Below are 20,563 nucleotides of genomic sequence, written 5' to 3'. Positions count from 1 at the left end.
GTTTTGGATATAATTGTTTTTTATATGGTAAAATTCACATGCAGTTCATTTGAAGGGATTCTAACCAGCCAGTGACCCCCTCATGTTCTCTTGCCCGTTTGACATATTTTAGTGCCGACCCATGCTCCTAATTAGATTGGTTACAAAAAACCACCATTCAACCAATGGCATCATAAATGACCCAGCCAATCAGAACCAGAGGCACTAAGCTGTCAGTGGATCAACGCTCTAGACCTGATGAGCCACTATAAACAATACATTCTGGCCAGAGAAATGCCCTAATAATCTTTATTCTAAACAAGGTGATGAAACGACATTCTAACTTTCACTAAATGGCTTCATCCACATTTTGAGAATATGCGTTCAAAACATCAACATAAATAGTTGCGGCTGCAACATAATTCTATTTGTTATACATATTGTTTTACGACACAGCATTTAGTACTTAGCAGTACGGCGTTTAGCATTTAGATTTATTATTTTAATCCAATGTACAATGCAGAACACACACTATATTTCACAGACACGGTACCCTTTCTAACAGTGATGCGCGCTCCACTTCCCACACATTCTGGGGGCTCTTTCCTGTTTCCTGGTCAGTACTTTCCTCCCACGGTCTCTCAAATTGCGACTGAAGGAGGGAGGGCACATGGGAGCGCTATTGGCCGCCGGCAGGCCCCGCCCCCCACGCTCCGGCCCGTGCTCTCACACGTTGGTCTCTTTGCGCAGCCGCTCCATGCGCTGGACGTTGAGCTGCACGGCGATGCGGTTGGTGATCTCCGTGGCGCAGCCGGCCGGGAACCAGCCCCTCTCCCCGTCCCGCATCCTCTGCCCGTGGTACCAGCCTGAAACAGGGCAGCGTTAGCGGCGGATCGCAGTGTCTGGGTTTGGCCCAAAGCTCTGCTCTAGAGCCGTGACACCATCTGTTCCCTGCCTGATGGATGGGTAACGTGGAAATCCCTTCTGATAATCAAATAATCACACGGTGAAGCAACAGACTAGCCTGCTGAAAAGGCACAGGACCCTACTTGTGAAAATGAGGAGAAAAGAGGGACTGAGCGAGACTGAGACAAAGACTGAGATGGAGAGAAAGAGGCGGAGAGACTGAGGGACACAGACAGACCGAGAGAGAGGCCTCACCCTCCACCCTCTGCAGGATGATGACCACGTCGGCCTGCTGCAGGCCCAGCTCGTCAGGCTCACGGGGCATGTAGGCCTTGGTCACCTCGCACTGCGGCAGATCTGAAACACACACACGCGCACACACACCGTGTCACACGCGCACACTCGTTCTGAAAAGCACACTGAGCTACGGGCACTCAGCTAGAGGAGCTACCCTGCATCAAAGAACCATTTTATCAGGCTCAAACTAACACCCCTCCCTTTCTCTACAAGGGGTTAATTGTAATCATACCCTTGACGTAGGTTTTTCAAAATCTTAATCAGGCCACTTAATCAGAAACCGTGTTATGCATTGTAATAGACAAATATAAAATACATTTACTGTAAATTATAGCGGGAACGTCACTTGCATAAATCCACAATTGTAAATATTTTTAAAATTCTGTTCTCAGAATCAAGTTGTATCACCCGAAAGGGACTCAAGTTTAGTTTCCCTGGGGATAAAAAGTCCCTGTTGGGTCACAGGACACACCAGCCTTTCGAAAACCTGATTGAGAGGGGAGTTTAGGGTAAGAAATATTAACTCTACAGAGATTCAAGTTACAACAACAGTCGGGGGACCTTGGCTTCGCTGGACGGACTGGATTCAGGTATTTCCAAAACAAAAGCACTGGATCGAGTTCATCCAGATATGAAAGGTTTACGTTTGCAAGACCTGTTCTCCGGGATTAGTCATTTAGGAAGTGGGCCATTAACAAGCCAAATATAGGGGTTGTCTTTATTTCTTGTTTCTGAAAAGGTAAAAATAGATCATTTGCAATGCATATATGATTTGACTGAATATTCTATTTTAAAAAATAAAATCTTTCCCTCAGCACTTCAATGTGTTGCAGCGTGCTAATGGTAGCGCAAGATTCACAGTTGGGCGAATTTACAGTGGCGCAGCCTTTAGCATGCGACGCCATGACGCAGCGCAGCGCAGCGCACGGTGGTGCCATCTCCTGCAGGACACTGTGGACACGAGTCATTATTTACCGGCGGGAGTGATCTCAGGTGACCTTCTACAGCACAGTTCCTCACTAGGATCCAAATGTGCTATGTGGCATGTGTCTGGAAGTATGTACTTCAGAACATGTCACAATCAGAACTTCAGAACTTGGATTTGATAGGCTGTTCCTACAGGCTCTTCATACATTCTACACTGGGCAATTGTACAACTATATTGTGATATGTGATGGATTGTGATATGTAATGGTCCCTTTGTAAATATATGCTGCACATAATATCATCAGCATTAGAATTTTCCATAAAGAAATTCATTGTTATGAATAATCAATTTTTCATTAAAAGTAACAGTAGCAGACCACTGTATGGACAGGCCTGCTGGCATACTACTGGCTTTACTGGTGTATATATGGCTGAAGTACTTATTGTTGTTAGTTCCACCGTATTCAAATTAGTATTATAATGTTTGGTAATTTTTTCGGTATTTGCGTCCAGTCATTGCTGCTGCCCGCTGTTCATGGCTGTTTAATCCCCGTTTATGACTTCAGTTGAAACAAAGCTAAATATTTCTGTTTCTTCAGCCTTACCTTCTTTATTCCCGTAGACGTCCATCTGTTTGTGCTGCTGGAGAGCTGTTACCCAGCGAGCGCGCTCAATCCTGAGAGAAACAGTACATCACAAACACCGACGTCACAAAAACCTCCCGGGAAAATTCATATATAGGTATTCAGCCCAAGTTTCTTTGTAAGCAAATTATTAGTAGCTAAATAACATACAGGAATTCCAGTCAATGCTCCCATCTCAAGTTACTTATTTGCTGTTTAGCCAATAGCCACCAGAGGGAGCCGTTGCCTGAAAATCGAACATTAAAACACGCTAAAAGACCAGGGAACTGACTGCGTCTCGGCTGCCAGGACAATCTGTTCAGCCCGCCCTTCGCTGTTCCTCCTCATCAGCAGCTTCAGGGAGTAGGGAGCCGAGCTGTTCGCCCTGATTGGTGAAGTCGCCTGTCCGTCAGACTGCTCCAGCTCCGCCTCCACATTCTCCAGAGTGGCGTAGTCCATCACCACAAAGCTCTCTTCACTGGGTACACACAAACACAGGCATAGTATCCCATAATCCCTCAGTATAACAAATATTGACTGCCACCAAAAGAAAAGGATTTGATGCGCTTAAATGTTGTTAATTGTAAAACACCCGTAATAAGAAAACAGTCACATGGTCACAAGTAGATTAATGTAAAATCTAATTTTGTTCCCTGGCAATAATATCACTGCATAAAGAATGGTTCCATATCGATAGTTAGGGCCAAAACATACAAGCAGCTTGAGCCAGCAGACTGTGTGGGGGACAGTGGTGGAGCCCAGACTGATCTGGGATCAGTTCCAGCTCAAACTGCTCTGGGGGGATTGCTTTCAGTCTGAGGAAATGTATGCAGACTGCAGAAGGGCCCTGACAGGGCGGTGTACGGTGTATCAGAGCGAGTACACATCCAGACTGGGCCTCCATGCATTTCTTTGGCGATGATAATGATGGAGATGTACATTTAAGATGGCAGCTTTCATGATCTTAGAAGTCCTTTAAAGAGAAAGAGGGGCCAAGTTCACCTCAACCTATATCAATTAGCACCCGGCCAGGTGACGGGTGGCAGCCATTTTGCAATAGATCGCTGAGCTGAGGAGGAGAGGGAGGGAATTATTATGGAAATTTAACAAGGGGACAAATACATGGGCAGAGAAAGGGAGGGAATTTGGACAGGGCAAAGGAGGACAGCCCGTACACTGACACTGTCCTGATGCAGGGTGCCAGGAGTGATTTGGTCATCTGGGAGGGCGTGGGGGTCGCCCCGCGCACGCCCCTCACCGGCCTCTCCCAGCACGCCACGGAATGTGTGGGTCACGACCTCCACGCAGGCCTGGAATTTTCAGCGGCGCTAAGAGCACAGGCTCCGCCTCCTACGCATCCTGCTACAAATTAAACGCGGTTCCAGTTTAATTCCGAGGCGCTGCAAGCTGCTGCCACCAGCCTTGAGCTTTTAAGCTTTCAACCAAGCTTTTGGTTGCAAGCTCGTTTGGAAAGTACTAGCTCGGAGGGTAGTGAGTCTCACACATCTTTGGGTAGGACTCTTCACATGAGGATCCAAAAAAACAACAAAAGTCTATGAAATGAAAGAGGCTACAGAATATATCCACATCTTTTTTCTTTAGCATATGTCACATTATTCTACTTGTTTTTTAAAAACTTGTATTCGCTGAAGATGTCTGCATAAGGAGGGTTCACAGTGAGGACTCATGAGGTTTCCTAATGAGTCTCCGTAGTGCAGTCAGTAATGCAGTCTCTGCAGTACGGAGGGGAACAGCAAATAGCATTCCAGACTGGGGGGGAAGCACAGCGGAAGAAGGCTGTGCCCTTTAAATACTAAACACCGGGACACTTCCAGAGAGTGATATCGAACCAAGAGTACACACTAATGCCCTCGCATTACCACCGGAAAGAGCCTTCACCCATTTCGCCCTCATCCTTGGCTGGGGAGGGAATGATTTGATTGTGTGGCTGCCGGTGCGCGGCGTGGCGGGGGAGGGGGGGAGGGGGGAGGGGGAGGAGCCCACCTCTTCTTGCGGGTGAGGATGAGCACGTCGTTGAACAGGAACAGGTAGTTGCTCTTGGCGCTGAAGGCCTTCCAGAACATGCTGAGGTCGTCGGTGCACACGGTCAGCTCCCCCCGTTTCCGTAGCCACCGCGAGGCGGACACCAGGGGGAAGGGCTGTGGCGGGTTCAGGAAAACGAGACGTTACACAGGTGCCAACACAAACCCCACTGTCTCTCTCTCCCCGTGATTGGACGCTAAAGGGCCTTGCTGTGGGGCTTTTGCTCATTAAAGCACAGCACAGGAATTTTAAAGAGTCAGACGTTTTGGCGGTCTGCTATGTGTCTGTCTCCTACTCGTGCTGTAAAAAATAAAAAAGGAAAAGGCTTTTGAGAGTTGAAAAGACTTATTTGACTTGTTTACTGCTTTCGAATGTGACCTATTTTGAAGCTGTATCCTTACGGTCAATGCCCCTAAAATCACTTCAGTGTTACAGAACTTCTTAGAATCTGAAGTGAAAATGCAATGAAAAATGACTCACTTAAAAATAAAAGCTCTGTGCAAACAGTGTAAAAGCACAGAGTAAAAGCAGCACATAGACTAAAAGCTGTGTGTAAACTGTAAAAGTGTGTAAACTACATAAACTGTGTTCAATTGCATAAAAGTGCGTAAACGGGCCTTCAGGCAGAACTACAGTCAGCCCTACGGCCGCTACCTTGATCTTGCCGAAGTCCATCTGCTTCTGGATGGTGTACATCTGCTCTGTCCTCTCCATGGTGCGAGCTCCTTCATTGCACTTCCTCACCAGCTGGGGGCAGTGTGAAAATCAGTCGGGGCAATCAACACACAGGCATGTGACTGTAATTACGGAGCAACAGGAAATAGAACTGTTGCATCCCATTTTTAAGTGGGTTTGAAATCATACTCGTTCGCTTTCAAGCTACGCGTATTATCAGAATGCGCTGCACATCTGGACTTTGCGGACTACACCCAAAAAAAAAAAACACTTTTAATTACATGCTTTGCACTTTGACTCAAAAGCATTATCATAAAAATACACAATATAAAAGGATGCAGCTGCGTAACCACATGTTCAGGGGAGAAAGCTGAAAGGATTTTCCATGTGGTTTGAATTACTTCTGGAATGCAATTCAGTAATATAAAAACAGGGCTGAAATTTCACCTTTCAGGAAAAGATTTTAACACGAACGCTATGCACATGTGCTGTGCAGACGTCCAGATTACATAAAGGGTCACTGGCAGGACTATTTTATGTAAGCATGCATGTGATTAATGGATCTTGTGAGGGTACTGCATTTATTCCACAGATGTAACAATTATGTTAAAAAAAATGAAAACACACTTCTTACCAATGACATATCAGTCATGTTCTTATCTTAGCAAAGTAGGGCTTTTAGGACAGTACTTCAGAGATGGATGTTCGGGTAGGATAATAGAGTAGGATTGAGAAATAGTAAAGCAGTGAGATTGTCGGACAGTACAATAGACTAGGACTGTGAATAGGACTGTAGCCAGACACTGTAGTATGGCATTATGGGATAGGGCAGCTTAGCGCAAGACTGGAGAAACAGTAGCGTAGGTTTGTGGGACCAGTGCTGTAGAACAGGCTTATGGGGCCTGTGGGGTGGAGTGGAATACCTTGCTAATGGCCTTCAATGCCCACACGGAGGCGAAGTACTCTGCCGTCTGATTTGGGGTCTTCTGACAGATGGTCTGTGGAGAGAAGGCATTGGTCACTGTGCTGCAGCCCCCCCCCCCCGGTCCCGCCCGCCCCCTGGGTAAGTGTGCAAACGTAAAACAGTGATGGCTTCTATGCAAAATCTATACGGATATGGACATTATTTAACTACTTCATCTATTTTTCCTGATCCTACACAGGCTGTGCGTGATTGGCAGTCCATCTGCCCTCTGCAGCACATTACGACGTGCCCGGGGAGGTAGTGAGGCGAGAGGAGTCTGAGCGTGTCACAGCCTAGGCCTGCAGGGGGCGCTCACATCCATTAGCAGCGGCAGGCGGGTCACCCTCTGCATGGGCAGGATCAGGAAGGAGATCATAGGCAGGCCCCCGCACTCCGCGCTCATCTCAATCTGCTTCAGCACCTCCTTAAACGCAGCGTTACTTGCTCTGTGACACAAACACACGCACACAGTTACTCGCTCAGCAACGTACATACATGCTATGATTCAAGCACACTCTACATGCACAATTCCACGCACACACACAGCTAAATGATTTTGTATTCCTCTAGTGAACTGCAAGTGTATCCCTTGCGCAGCTGTGTGAGAAAATGTGAACTCCCGCAGTGAGAGGAGCCATATTCCCGCTGTTTTGGAGCGTTAGGTGAAGGAATGTGATCTTTCCGGTTTTCACAGATAATGCCTATGAGTAAAAATCACTGAAACTGCAAATAGCAGTTTGTCTTTTGAAAAGATTTAGCTTTTAATTGAGGCACTAAACAGCGCAACCACTCACTACAAGTGTACCTATGTGTGTGTGTGTCAACGTGTGAGTCTCTGTGAAAGAGTGTGTGCATAGGTGTGTTCATATGTGTGTCTGCATCTGTATATATGTGTGTATGCACAGCGCTGTGCAAAAGTCAGAGACCACCCTTTCTTTTATTTCCTTTCCAGTGAAAACAGCCATTAAGTGTCAGAAAATAATGCAGCAAACCTGTACTTAGCACAAAATTACACAAAAACCTCCACGACTGTGTACAATATCAAATCACAACTATGAAATCTTTCAGTATTTAGGATGTCCACCCTTTGCCTTTATTACAGCTTCCATTCTCTTTGGGAGACATGCTTCAAAGACAGTTCCAAAGTTCAGTCTTCAATGGTTTTTCGCTTTCTCACGATCCATGTAATGCCAAACACATTTCCTTTTCTCAGTAGTGGCTTTTCGACACATCCTTTCCGACCCACAGCACTGAGGTGTCTTCTCACAGTGGCAGGACTGACTTAAACACAAGTGGATTTCTTCAGATCTGTAGCAAGCGTGGAGCTTGATTTATTCCTATCTCAAAAAGATAAAATATTCAAGTACTGTCTCTGTGATGGTTATGGCGATAGTCTACCAGTTCTTGCATGGTTGTTAGGTTGTTAGTTTTAGCATTGTATCCTACAATAATCCTTTCAACTCCAGTTTTGGAAACTCCGGTTTTACCACTTAATTTACTTTGAATTTCACCTTCCTTACGCAGTTGAATTATCTTATCTAATCTTGTCAGAAATATCTCCTTTTAGCCATTTCAGATGCTCATGAGAAATACATCTACAAGACAGCTAAGGTGTGTTTATATAGTTGTTTGTTTGAATGTTAATCACCGTTGAAGGGTTCTAACATAATGCTATTGACACTTTTGGTGATTACTTTTGTTGGGAGGACACAGCTGTAACTTTTTTGTTGATTGGAAGGATGGAACACTTTAAGTGGTAGTAGGGTGCACAAAAAATTAGTGGACAAATCCTGATATATTTAATGTTATATGTAGTGTAGAGTTTTCCTGCATTATTGTCTGACACTGAAAAAAGATATTTGCACTGAATGACCGATTTGACTGGAAACTGAGTAAATGAAAAGGTGGTCTCTGGCTTCTGCACAGTACTGTATGTGTCTGTATGATGCTCATGAGAACCCTGCTCAGTAATTGGCTCACAGCAGCCTCTGTAGCGCCCTCTGTTGGAAGGTCTCGTTGGCGCAGTAGGTGATGTAAGGCTGGAAGTGATGGCTGGCGTGATCCTGCACGATGTCACTGATGTCTCGGATCACAGGGTTGTCATGGTGGCGCCTTTCAAGGTCCTCAAAGAACCTGTGACAAAGAGAGAGAGCGGTCCAGTTATCACACTGTCCTCAGTCTCTCTACCTCACCTGTCCAGAAACTCTCACCTCTTGACCTGTTCCCACACTCTCTACCCTACCTCACTTCTCCACACTCTACCTGAGCTATCCCCACACCCCGTACCTCATCTCTCCTCACACACCACCGCCATTTTGTGCCGCTAGACAGTGTGTGTGGGCGCAGCTAAGATCGGCAGTTGGTTGGACGTGCCGCCACACGTCAGAGCCCGCAGGCGGTAGCGTCAGGCCGAGCGGCAGGTCTCGACACATCCAGTGCTCGGCAGCAATCCCCAAACCTGCACTGCAACTGGAAAGACCCAAAGACCAGAGCTCCGCACTCACTCACCAAACCTCTCTGCCAGAATGCCAGAACAACAACGACAGCAAGTGCAACTACAGCTGCAGTAACAACAGCGGGAAAATAAACACCTGCTTGAGATATTCTATCTGCGGTGTGGTATTCCCAAGCCGATTCTGATTTCAAATGGTCAGACCCACCCCCGCTCACCCCCTACCCCTACCCCTACCCCCACCCCCGCTGCCCTGATATAAGGAAATCCTGGGCCTGTCTCCACACGTTCTTGGCATACAGTACTAAGTTGGCCGAGATACATACATACAGTGACACACATACTGCTTGTCAGAATACTTTGATGTATATACAGACTGATATCAAGGTTCTGGGAATGCTGCAGCGACTGAGATAAGTGCGAGGTTTTTGTGGTGTTAAAAATACATGTGACGGAGTGGGCTGATTTCTCCAACTCAATTGGTTCCTCAGGTGGAGGCACAAGTGCCCTTTCTTCTGAATTTTAAACATGTTAGCGCAATGCCTAATAATCACTGGGAACATGCCTGTTTCAGCACTAGTATTTTTAGGGAACATTTGTATGCACCTGCTAAATAGTTTTCAAAATCACACGGCATGTTTAATCCTACTCTGCAGACCGACATTTCCCAAACTGCTCCACTGAATTCCCAGATGGCTTTGCACAATTTAGTGATTTGACAGCCATGACAGTATAATTATGCTGTAAAAATAAAGGTATGAGAAACACTGCAGGATTGGGTTATAGAGGATGTTTCATGAATTAAATTATTTGGAAAAAGAAATGTTCTAGCTGTCAGCTTATAAATAACTGACAAATGTCGAGGTAACTGCCAAAATAAAGGAAACACTTGAGTAAATGAGGGATACAAAGTATATTGAAAGCAGCTGCTTGGGTTCTTGAGTTAATTAAGCAATTAACCGCCCAGCCCACAGGTGTGTATGAAAATGCTGAGCAGGCTCAGTTGCCTATTATTTTGGCTCCCATGGCTAGAAGAAGAGATCTCACTGGTGTTGAAAAAGGTGTGGTTTCTGGGGTATGTTTGGTTGGAGTTTCAGAGAGTAAAAATGATAAAAATTGCTGATGTTTCATGAGGAACAATTGCTAAGGTGATCTTGGCACAGAAGACTGAGGGAAAGACATAACATCAAGAACAACCCGTCGAGAACTTGACAGGGTTGGTGTTTCCTTTATTTTTACAGTTGCCAAAATTTCCTAAAGGAATACAACATTTCTGTGGTGGCTTCTGCATTTCATGCGATTTTAACCATACACCATACAACAGAACCAAAAGAAAAAATGGTCCAAAACTTGTTAGGCTACAGGCCTATATAAATATATAGGTTGTGAATTTTTTTAATAATGTACATTATATCTCACTCAGATATGATGATGGGAAAGGGATCGAAGCAGAGAGAGACAGACGCAACAAGCAGGAGATGGGAGGGTGAGTTCCTGCAAATCCCTCTTTACCGTGCACCCCCAACCCTTGACCCCTGAGTCCTGACCTCTTGCTGGCAGCCTGGATGTCTGCGATATTAGAGAAGAGGTGGTGGTGGTCGGTTGTGGTCATGGTGTTTCGCAGGTCCATATTTCCTTTGAAGTGGCGCACCAGGATGTCCAGGCTGTGCTTGTATGAGTGCTCGGACGTAATAATCTCGAATATGGCCTGCAGGACATAACCACTGCATGGTCATTATAGGATAAAAGCTGTTACAGTATTACAGAATATTACTCTAATATAGCCATTAATAATTTTACTCCCCTGAAAAAACTGTATTATGTATGGTATAGTTTAAAACTAAACAAAATACATATTTGTGACCTCATTTCTGGCTATTCGTAATTCTCTCTAGTATCCATAGGCCTGTTTCATCACTGCAGTTATCTCTGTAAATTCGGACTGAATCCCTTCTTCCATGGCCAATACTACAGCCAATCACACGCCTCCCCACAGGACTGCTAACCACAGTCAATGCTGGTGTGGTCAAGATTTAGCACCAGACTTTGGGGGCACATCCCTGCCCTGAAACCAATTATATTATATATTATATATATTATATTATTATATTAAATTGTTATATTAAGAAGGGAAGTAAAAGGGGGAACATTCACACACTGCCCCACACACACACACTCACCTCTTGTCGCTTGCGCTCTTCCACTGAGATCAGCTGTAGAAGACCCGTCTCCGACACCTGAAAGAGCCACCAGTCATCCGACCAGTAAACAGTGCTACAGGCACAGGCCATCTGCACTGACGCAGATTTATGAAGTCTGCAGATAGCTAAAGCTGTATCATGACAGATTTTAACACCTTCATTTTAACACTGCTGCACTACGCGCCTAATAATTTATGCACTATGCACCTAATAATTTATGCATTCCAATTTTAACGTTACGTGCGGCAATGTGAGGTTGCGGTTCATTCAGGCTGCTCCTTCCTCCATACCTTTATCCGATTCGTTTTGTGTTTACAAGTTTATTGTGTCTGAGCAAAAAAAAAAAAAAAGGAGAGATACATTTCCACAGTCACACCCAGTGGAACGACCTCCTGTTCCTTTCAGGTTCCAGGCGGTACTGAACCAGTTCTCCTGGTTTCTGTCTGTTCCTGTGAATACACACAGTCTTTCTGCTCCCATTCACACACGCAGCTTCTTTCATGGACTCAGGAAGAAAGCTGCTCAAACTCTGACCTTCTGTCCTCAAACAGCACTTCAGTGTGTATTTGAAGCGGTAATATAAGGTCACAGTGGATGAACAGTAAGACCAGGCAGAGCAATGCCTGACAATAACCACTGGTATCTATCTAAAGGGGAAACGGCAAGAAATAAACCGAAAGGCTTTGCATTTTCTGGTAGAGAGAACAGTATTCGAAAAGGGAGTACAAGCTCAGCACACAAATTATGAGATGGTAAAATCAATGGATGATGAAAAAAAATACCTACAGCCTACCTAAAATTCCCACTTGAACACAGCACAGCTTGTACTAGAAATTAAGCAATTAATGTGGGTTGTGTGGCTGAACTTCCATAGAATCTTTTGTTTAAACTCTGCACGTTAATCTTATACCGGGTATTCGATTGTGTGTATACAATGCTTTCATTGAACTAGCATAATGGACAAAGGTGGAGCATCACAGTAATGACCTGGCTAACCAATGGAGCACCACCCAGTCTCCACCCCAGCTCACAGACACAACAGAATCTCGCGGGCATCTCTGACAGCACCTCTTACCTGCGGCAGCTGGCTCCAGGTGCGCTGGGCGGGGCGGTAGCTCTTTACCACGATGCCCTGATCCGGCTCGGGAGATCCAGCCACCGGGTCTTCCAGCAGGTCGTCTTCCGCATTCTGGTTGTTGGAGTGCAGGCCGCGCTCACGGATCTCCTGGTAGAGACGGGGTTCTGCAGGAAACGGTCCGAGCGAGAGACCAGCTCAGCAAAAGGGAACGTCTGCCCTCTTCCTTCTCATACACATACACATGCGCGCACACACACACAAAGCCACACGTACAAGATAGTACTCACACTCAACTAGACGCGAGGCTACAAAAATGAGCGAAACAGACATACCATCTTTGAAGGACCCCCCGTGCTTTTGGTTCCTCTTCCTTCCCAATGTTCTCTGAGGGAGAGAGCAGTAAGCATTTATCAGCCATAAGAGATTAGGATTAGTGCTCAGTTTAAGCATAACTCCAACAGTAACTTTCATCTGTTAAGAGGTTACAGTATGTGTTGTCACTGTACATATATGAGCGAGTGAGTGCATTTTTGTTTGTGTGTATGAGCATGTGAGTATGTTTGTGCAAGTGTGTATGTGCATGTGTGTGTTTGTGCAGGTGTGCGTGCGTTTGTGCATGTGTGCGTGTGTATGTGCATGTGTGTGTATGTGCAGGTGTGCGTGTGTATGCGTGCGTTTATGCTGGTGTGCGTGTGTATGTGCATGTGCGCGGATGTGAGTGTATGCTTGTGCATGTGTGCGTGTGTATGTGCATGTGTGCGGATGTGAGTCTATGCTTGTGCAGGTGTGCAGGTGGGTGGGTTATGAGCTGCGCTTGCCTTGCTGCGTCGGGGGCTGGGCTGGGGGCTGCGCCGCGGCTGGGGGCTGGGGGCTCTGTTCTCGCAGACGGGCCTGAGGGTGGAGGCGCCCGAGCCGGCCACCAGGGCCGCCGGGTTCAGGCTCTTGACGGCGGCGCGGTACGACTTGTTCCTGCGGTTCCTGCGGAGCGAGAGGCCCTCGCCCTCGCTGTCGTAGTCGTCCCAGGACAGGTCGGGGGCCGGGGCCGACACCCGCTTGTCCGTGGTCATCTCCACGGGCAGGGTGATGATGGTGGTGTGGTGCCGGTTCTTCGGGCGGCTGGCCACCGCCAGGCTCCGGGGGATGAGCTGCTGGGTGCCCAGTTTTCGGGCAGCCTGGCTCTGTGTGCTGAGGATCACACCCCCTTTCCCCCTCTCCTCGCAGGGCTGGACCCCCGGCGGCGCCAGGCCCCCCGACTGCCTCTGGGGGTCAGCCATGGCGTCCAGCTGCAGGTTGGAGGAGAAGTGGCGCTCCAGGAGGAGGGGCGACTGGTCTCCCATGGAGCCGTCAGACTGTCCGAGAGACGCGCAGCTGATTCAATACAGACCGGTCACTCTGCCTACCAGAGAGGCATCACCTACGCTGTCTCTCAGGGCAACGAGAGGAGGAGCCCTGCGTTTAGAGGTATAAAATAAATCATGTTATGGAGGTGTGTATTTAGCAACTGTTGCAGACCTTTGCACTTAAGGGAGTAAACACACACACACTTTCAGCTGGGAGTTACGTAACTAACCACTCATATTTCAGAGAATGTAACAACACTGTATGCATGTTTCACACAATGAAGAGAAGAGACGACATTACCAGCGACCAGTGTCTTCAAAGGCTTCTGAAACGCCACCAGCTTCACCGCATAGCCTATTTGAATTTCTGCTTGTTAATTGCCGGCGGAATTGAAAAGTCCAAATAGTTTGGGCATGATGCTCTTCAATTCAGTCATTGCATGGTTTAACTCTGATAAGGGGCTTCCCCAGTCTTTTTATTTCCATATTAAACTCGTGGCCATTCCCAGACCCTCCCGCTAGCATGCCACGGTCTGTTCCCAGGGGACGCAAGCCCGACTCTTTCTGTGACTCACCACGCACACCCACTCACGGCAAAATTCTACAAAAAACGGACACAAAGAACACACCCACGCAACTTACACTGATAATGGATTATATATAACAGCTTTAAAAAACTAGTGGCATAATCATTTTGTACTGAAATGGCACGTCTCCAATTCATTTGCAGCCAAATAACGCATAGCCAACGGCGGAAATGTATACTGCCACAATATATTACAGTGCTTTACCCAACTCGTTGCTATATACCTTTATAAAATATACTATGGTATTTTCTGCGTCTACAGTACGAGACCAGGCTTGTAACGCTATCGCCCAGATTTAAACACAGGACTTACTAAACGTGATGCATGCTGATACATTTCTATGGATAGGCTACAGACGTGGACGTTAATACAGTGCTTTGTAGAATGTGTCTTTACAGACAGATAATATACAAGGCACTTGGATTAATTTGTCGTTTTGCCCAGTATTATTCAACTTTACTCGGCAGACTTTGACAAATTATTAGATTCCCTGGTAGCCTACCAGATGTCATTGTGTTACCGAACGACAATATATGTCAACAAACAAAACCAGAAGATAACTTTATATTGTAGTACTGCGCACATAGGAAATGCACACATTCACGCACAACTAAAATGCAGGTATTCACACATTGAATCGACTTACCCGCTTTTAAAAAAGTTACAGTCCTGCTCAGCAGCTCAGAAATCCAACCAAATGTCTTCGCATTCCATAGAACAAATATATGCCTACTGGATATATGTATTTGGAGACATTAGCAAAACAACCAATAAAGCATTTTTTCAAAGCAGAAATATATACCTTCTGGTTCACAAAAGCTTCCGACTGCGTTCACACGCTTTGGATAGGAAAATAATTCGTGAACTGGCAAATTTCCAGGCGCCGCCTCAACAGATTGTAGCTGGGTTTGATGCGCTTTCCCAACTTCCTGGCTTCCTCCCACTAGTTTGAACTCCACTTTATGGATTGCGTCACTCACTCAGGTGAGCTATGTACGATTGCACCTTCCGCAGTAGGCTACATGTGAATAATATGAAAAACACTGAGAGCGAAAGTAGTTAAAAACATCACATTAAACTGTGCAATTAACGATACGTATCATGTCGCTACATAACCTATCTGATAAATATTTGTTCCTGTTCCGGTTATTTTCTGTTAATTTGTGTACTGTGCGACTTTTTCCGTCGCATACAGTACACAATACAATAAGGTTTCACATTTTAGCGCTTAAGTCGTCTGCTTGGTCTGAAAATACACTACATGGCCAAAAGTATGGGGACACCCAGACAGACATCACGCCCATATGTGTTTGCTGACATCTCATTCCAAAACCATGCGCATTAATATGGAGTTGGACCCCACCTTTGTTGCTGTAACAGCTTCCACTCTTCTCAGCATTTCAGTTCATCCCGAAGGTACTCGATGGGGTTGAAATCAGGGCTTTGTGCAGGCTAGTCAAGTTCCATACCAAACTCGGCAAACCATTTATTTATGGTCCTCACCTTGTGCACAGAGCATTGTCATGCTGAAACATGAAAGGGCCTTTCCCAAACTGTTGCCTCAATGTTGGAATCACACACTTCTGTAGAATGTCATTGTATGCTGTAGCATTAAGATTTCCCTTCACTGGAATTGTTGAAAAGCTGGAATCCTATGACAGTGCCTTGTTGAAAGTCAGTGGGATCTTCAGTATGACCCATTCTACTGCCAATATTTGTCTATGGAGATTACATGGCTGTACGCTTGATTTTATACACCTGTTATCAATGGGTGTTGCTGAAGTAGCCAAACACACTAATTAGAAGGGGTGTCTACATACTTTTGGCCATGTGCTATATATTCACATTAAAATAATTAAAAACCACCGCCTATTAGTCAAAACAACACATGGTGAAAATGTTTTTGCGTCTGGAAGGCACTGGCATACCCTAGCTTCGATTTGTGGTAGCCACAAATGGAGTTTGGTTTGCTGTGCAGTATCCTGTGATCTATAACTAGTATAATTACTTTCTACATCAAAACTCAAAATGTAGACATCTAATACGAAGCAAGACCTCAAATAATTATTCATTATCCTTTATTAAATAAACCAATATACTGGCTACACCAAAAAGTCAGAGATACTGAAATAATGTAATAACGAAACAGATGTTGGACGAGTGAGAAATAAAGCTAAGGAAACGTTTGATAATTGTTACTTTAATCCTTCTTAATTATCAATAATATGGCGTCTAATTACAATCTAAATGTTCTCACATAACAATTCACAGTATTGATTTTAAAAATTTACAACCATCGCATTGAGTTAACCTAACATTATCTGTACAGCACAGCCACATTCAGTGACAGGTGTACCCCCTGGGTGATAGATTTCGTTCCATTTCTCTCCACACATTCAGACACAAGGAGAAAATCGTTAAAGAAAAGTGAAAACTTAAGGAGGGATACGGTCTCTTCTAGAGTCAGACAGAAGTCTGGCATTTTAGAACCAGGCAGAGAAAATCTTAAGGCTGAATGACATTAGAAGTATGACTTCAGGAAACACTACGAACACAACAAACTTGTTTTTCCACTTCAAAAATCTGTTTTTGTTTTTAAATAAAGGGACAATAAGCCTATAATAATGTGTAAACATTGCTAGAATGAAACTAGATGTGACCTGCGAATCTGCCCTCGGTAATGAGAGGATTTTGTAACTTGTTGTCATGCTGTCCCCGAATCATACAGCCAAGGACAAGGAGCTCCATTTGCTATTCACTATTCATTTCTCAATTTCTGGGCTGAAGTTGTGGAAAACTAAACAAAAAGTATGATATTATTGGATGACTGAAGAAAAGTGCATCATAGTCATCGCAGACAAAAGTTGTCAAAGTTTCAACCTCTGATTTCCTTTAAGCCATGGTTGGAAGGTATTCCATTTTCTGGGTTCCTTGCATCCCTAAGACAAATTTAAACCAATACAATTCTAGTAACATACTGTGCTAGTGTTATCCTAGGACCAAGGCAGAATTCCACAAGTTGCAGAATCAGAAAACATCTGTCTTATTCTAGAATCTAACATTGCTTATGCTGTTCTAGAAGGAAGTTCCATTACATTTTTTTTTCAGTTCTAAGTTCCAGAGATTTTTAAGTTCCAGAGCACAAATGTGCCATATTTGTTCTACAACCTAACAGTGCTTTGCCCAACATGTTGGCACATACACCAATTTCTTCCATTTCTTCTTTATGTAACAAAATCCCAACAGACAGACATGCCACACCAACCCAAATTTCTTCTGCAAGTCTACCAGAGCCCTCCCACGTGAAGGAACAGTGTTGCTGTGAATTAGTGTTTCACAAGATCAGGGAGCAAAATGATATGACATTGAATATAAACCTCATCAAGCTTAAGTGTAACTGTAAAAGAACACAAAGCAGGCTGTATTTAAGAGAGATCATTGCAATGCAGCCCAAACCAGCAATGATTTTACTAGATTTTTCTTTTGACTTGACGTTTTACATCATGTCATATGTGAGGTGGTATAGGCACCTGGTAACATACACAGACGGCTGGACAGCTCAAATAATCAGACTGTATGGGAAGTACAGCACTGGACTAAATGTGAAGGGTGGACAGACACACGTTGATTGGGACTGAATTGGATGGAAGGGTTAACCTAAGCAAAGTCTTCAAAGAGGAATCTGCTAAGAGGATTCAGACGGGTGGCTTGTGTGGAGACTCTGAACATCTGCTGTGCCCCGACCTCACATTAGACATATATTTCGCAAGGCTGAGCAGAGCCTGCTGGGACTTCACAGTGAGTATGTCTTTTATAGAGCTACATAAAGCATACTTTCAAAGTGCATGCTGGGTGTTTAGAGAGCCTATCTTTTACAGAGCTGTGCAAAACATGTTGGGTTTTTAAAGAAAGCATGCCTTACATGGATCACACAATGCATGCTGGGACACTACAGTGAGAACGTCTTTCATGGGGTTCCACAGTGCATGATGGATTTTGAGAGTCTAATGTTTTGCCCTCCCTCCCTTCTTGAGGATGATCTGCCGTTGCCATGGTGCCAACTTCTTCTCGTCGTATCCCAAGGTTCTGATTCTGTCCAGCTCTTTCTTCTCCATGTTTTCCTTCTTCATCCTCCGGTTCTCCTCCTCTTTTCTGTCAGTATCAAAGAGAGTAGTGAGGTAGAGTAAAGAACGAGCTAACAAAATCCCTGCAGCAATGAGAGGGACTACTTATGTTTAAAGTGTGAGTAAACAACACTTCTGAACATAACTAATGGACAAAGCTTCTGTTTTAATAATATATTAACCTCCAAGTGGCCACTTGAACTCTTGAACTCAGTTTATCTAAAACCACAGGCCTTTTGGAGTCCTATATTCACAGCCGTGTGTATGTTCTAATATATAGTGCAACTCCGGCATCAAACACAGAGTTTAAAATAAATAATTAGTGGGGCTCTTGAGAAGCGTATTCAACTAAAGCCCTGGTTCTCAGAGCCCTGCGGTCTGGAACTAAATCCTGACCGTACCAGTGGGGACGGTAGCAGGGTGAAGCATAAAATGCCTTAGTGTTGCCCAGAGAGAGCAGTCAGGAACCCTTGTGCAACCCTTGTCCAGGAGAGGAATGCCTGCAGTCCTACTGCACTCACTGCAGCAGCACAGCCCTTCAGCCGCGCGGCTGTGCAGCTCAGCGGACGGGGAAGGCAGAGTGATATAAAGCGGCAGTCGGACGCAGGCGTCTCTGAGCGTGCCAGTCTGCGACCCTCCTGAACTGCTGGAGGGGGCTGCAGCCGTAAGGTTGCATAGTTTTGAGATTGGGAATTCCAAATCGGTGATAAAGAAAAAATGTGAGGGCGAACATTTATTTTCAAAGAAATAGGGAAATAATTGCTTGTAATCTACTTAAACAAAAGTGCATTGTATTGAAAAATGATAAGTAGAACAGTTATGGTGAAAGTACATTTGGGAACTGTGATAACTGGGTAAACTGAGACATACATGGGAGATACAAAATGGAGTAAATTAGTGTGTAACGTTGTAAAGGCAGTGAGCTCTCCAATTATATTTTACCATGAACTGTGTCTTATTGTGAATGTTGCTTAATGGGTACTAAAGTCTAAAGGGTTTTCACTCACACAGAAATCAATGAGAATTATAAAGACCATCTTACCTTTTGTGCTCCCTGCCCGATCCGGGAATAAGAATAAAATGAGGGGAAAAAAAAAACAACAACATTACAGATATCACAAAAAACAAGCAGAAACCTACGCAGTGCCATCCACACAGATGAGTCTATGCACATGCATATACACCTTCGGTTATTTGGAAGCAAGAGCTGTCGGTACATATTACATCATCTTCAAGTGATTAGAATACATAGAATACATACGATGACATGATATTCTAATGGAGCTATTTTCCAATTGCTATTTTCTAACAGCTGGTGACAATTATTATGTAGAGCAGTAATTAATAATATATTGATGGGTCTTAGTAACTTGACTGTGACAGGCATGCATTTAGAAAAATAGCATTCGTCTGCTTCCCTCTGGTGGAGGTCTGGGGAAAAGCCTCACATGGGGGTCTAAGAGCGAAGGGGACAGACAAGGGGATACTGAGAGCTAAGGACACCCAGGATGACATTAAGAGGGAAGGAGACACTAAAAGCTGAGGAGACTCAGGAGGACATTAAGAGGGAAGGGGACACTAAGAGCTAAGGACACTCAGGAGGACATTAAGAGGGAAGGGGACACTAAGAGCTAAGGAGACTCAGGAGGACATTAAGAGGGAAGGGGACACTAAGAGCTAAGGAGACTCAGGAGGACATTAAGAGGGAAGGGGACACTAAGAGCTAAGGAGACTCAGGAGGACATTAAGAGGGAAGGGGACACTAAGAGCTAAGGACACCCAGGATGACATTAAGAGGGAAGGAGACACTAAAAGCTAAGGAGACTCAGGAGGACATTAAGAGGGAAGGGGACACTAAGAGCTAAGGACACTCAGGAGGACATTAAGAGGGAAGGGGACACTAAGAGCTAAGGAGACTCAGGAGGACATTAAGAGGGAAGGGACTCAGTGGGATGATAACTGCTAACAGTGGGGGACTTACTTCTCATCTTCCATCTTTTTCTTCATGATGTTTCTCTTCCAGGCAGGCATGGAAGCCAGGCGGGAACATTCCTCCTGTGTCTGTTACGCAGCAAGGGACCATGAGCCGAGCAAACAGCCTCTCCGTAACTATTTGAAAACATCCACCCACACACCCACATGCCCCCTATATACATCCACCCACACACCCACATGCCCTCTATATACATCCACCCACACACCCACATGCCCCCTATATACATCCACCCACACACCCACATGCCCCCTATGTACATCCACCCACACACCCACATGCCCTCTATATACATCCACCCACACACCCATATACCCTCTATATACATCCACCCACACGCCCTCTATATACATCCATCCACACACCCACATGCC

At 45.1% G+C, this 20,563-nt stretch overlaps 1 protein-coding gene across 3 annotated transcripts; it reads right to left on the bottom strand.

Annotated features, from left to right (window-relative positions):
• Position 1: 1 nt before the first annotated feature.
• On the bottom strand, positions 2-15,019 carry LOC135237489 (rho guanine nucleotide exchange factor 16-like). Of its 3 annotated transcripts, none has more exons than XM_064304651.1 (15): positions 14,875-15,019; positions 12,964-13,594; positions 12,478-12,529; positions 12,143-12,309; positions 11,047-11,103; positions 10,414-10,574; positions 8,395-8,547; positions 6,731-6,860; positions 6,374-6,448; positions 5,430-5,522; positions 4,737-4,891; positions 3,025-3,210; positions 2,715-2,785; positions 1,141-1,242; positions 2-845 (listed from the first exon to the last, which is right to left on the bottom strand). In XM_064304651.1, the coding sequence occupies exons 2-15, from the start codon at positions 13,480-13,482 to the stop codon at positions 706-708; spliced, it is 2,061 nt and encodes a 686-aa protein (XP_064160721.1). In that variant the 5' UTR covers positions 13,483-13,594; positions 14,875-15,019; the 3' UTR covers positions 2-705. The 3 variants fall into 3 exon arrangements, with proteins under 3 accessions (XP_064160721.1, XP_064160720.1, XP_064160722.1); XM_064304650.1 differs by having other exon boundaries at positions 14,719-15,011; XM_064304652.1 differs by lacking the exon at positions 14,875-15,019 and adding an exon at positions 13,787-13,804.
• Between the last annotated feature and the right edge of the window lie 5,544 nt (positions 15,020-20,563).

This window comes from Anguilla rostrata, chromosome 13, assembly GCF_018555375.3.
Source record: "Anguilla rostrata isolate EN2019 chromosome 13, ASM1855537v3, whole genome shotgun sequence".
NCBI lineage: Eukaryota > Metazoa > Chordata > Actinopteri > Anguilliformes > Anguillidae > Anguilla > Anguilla rostrata.
This window is presented reverse-complemented; position numbering and strand designations above follow the sequence as displayed.

Coding starts and splice junctions, on each gene's coding strand:
- LOC135237489 (XM_064304651.1), bottom strand. CDS start 13,482: ATGGGAGACCAGTCGCCCCTCCTCCTGGAGCGCCACTTCTCCTCCAAC. Junction 10,575..11,046: donor AAGAGCGCAAGCGACAAGAG/GTGAGTGTGTGT, acceptor TATGTCCTGCAG/GCCATATTCGAGATTATTAC. Junction 6,861..8,394: donor AGGGCGCTACAGAGGCTGCT/GTGAGCCAATTA, acceptor TTTGTGTCACAG/AGCAAGTAACGCTGCGTTTA.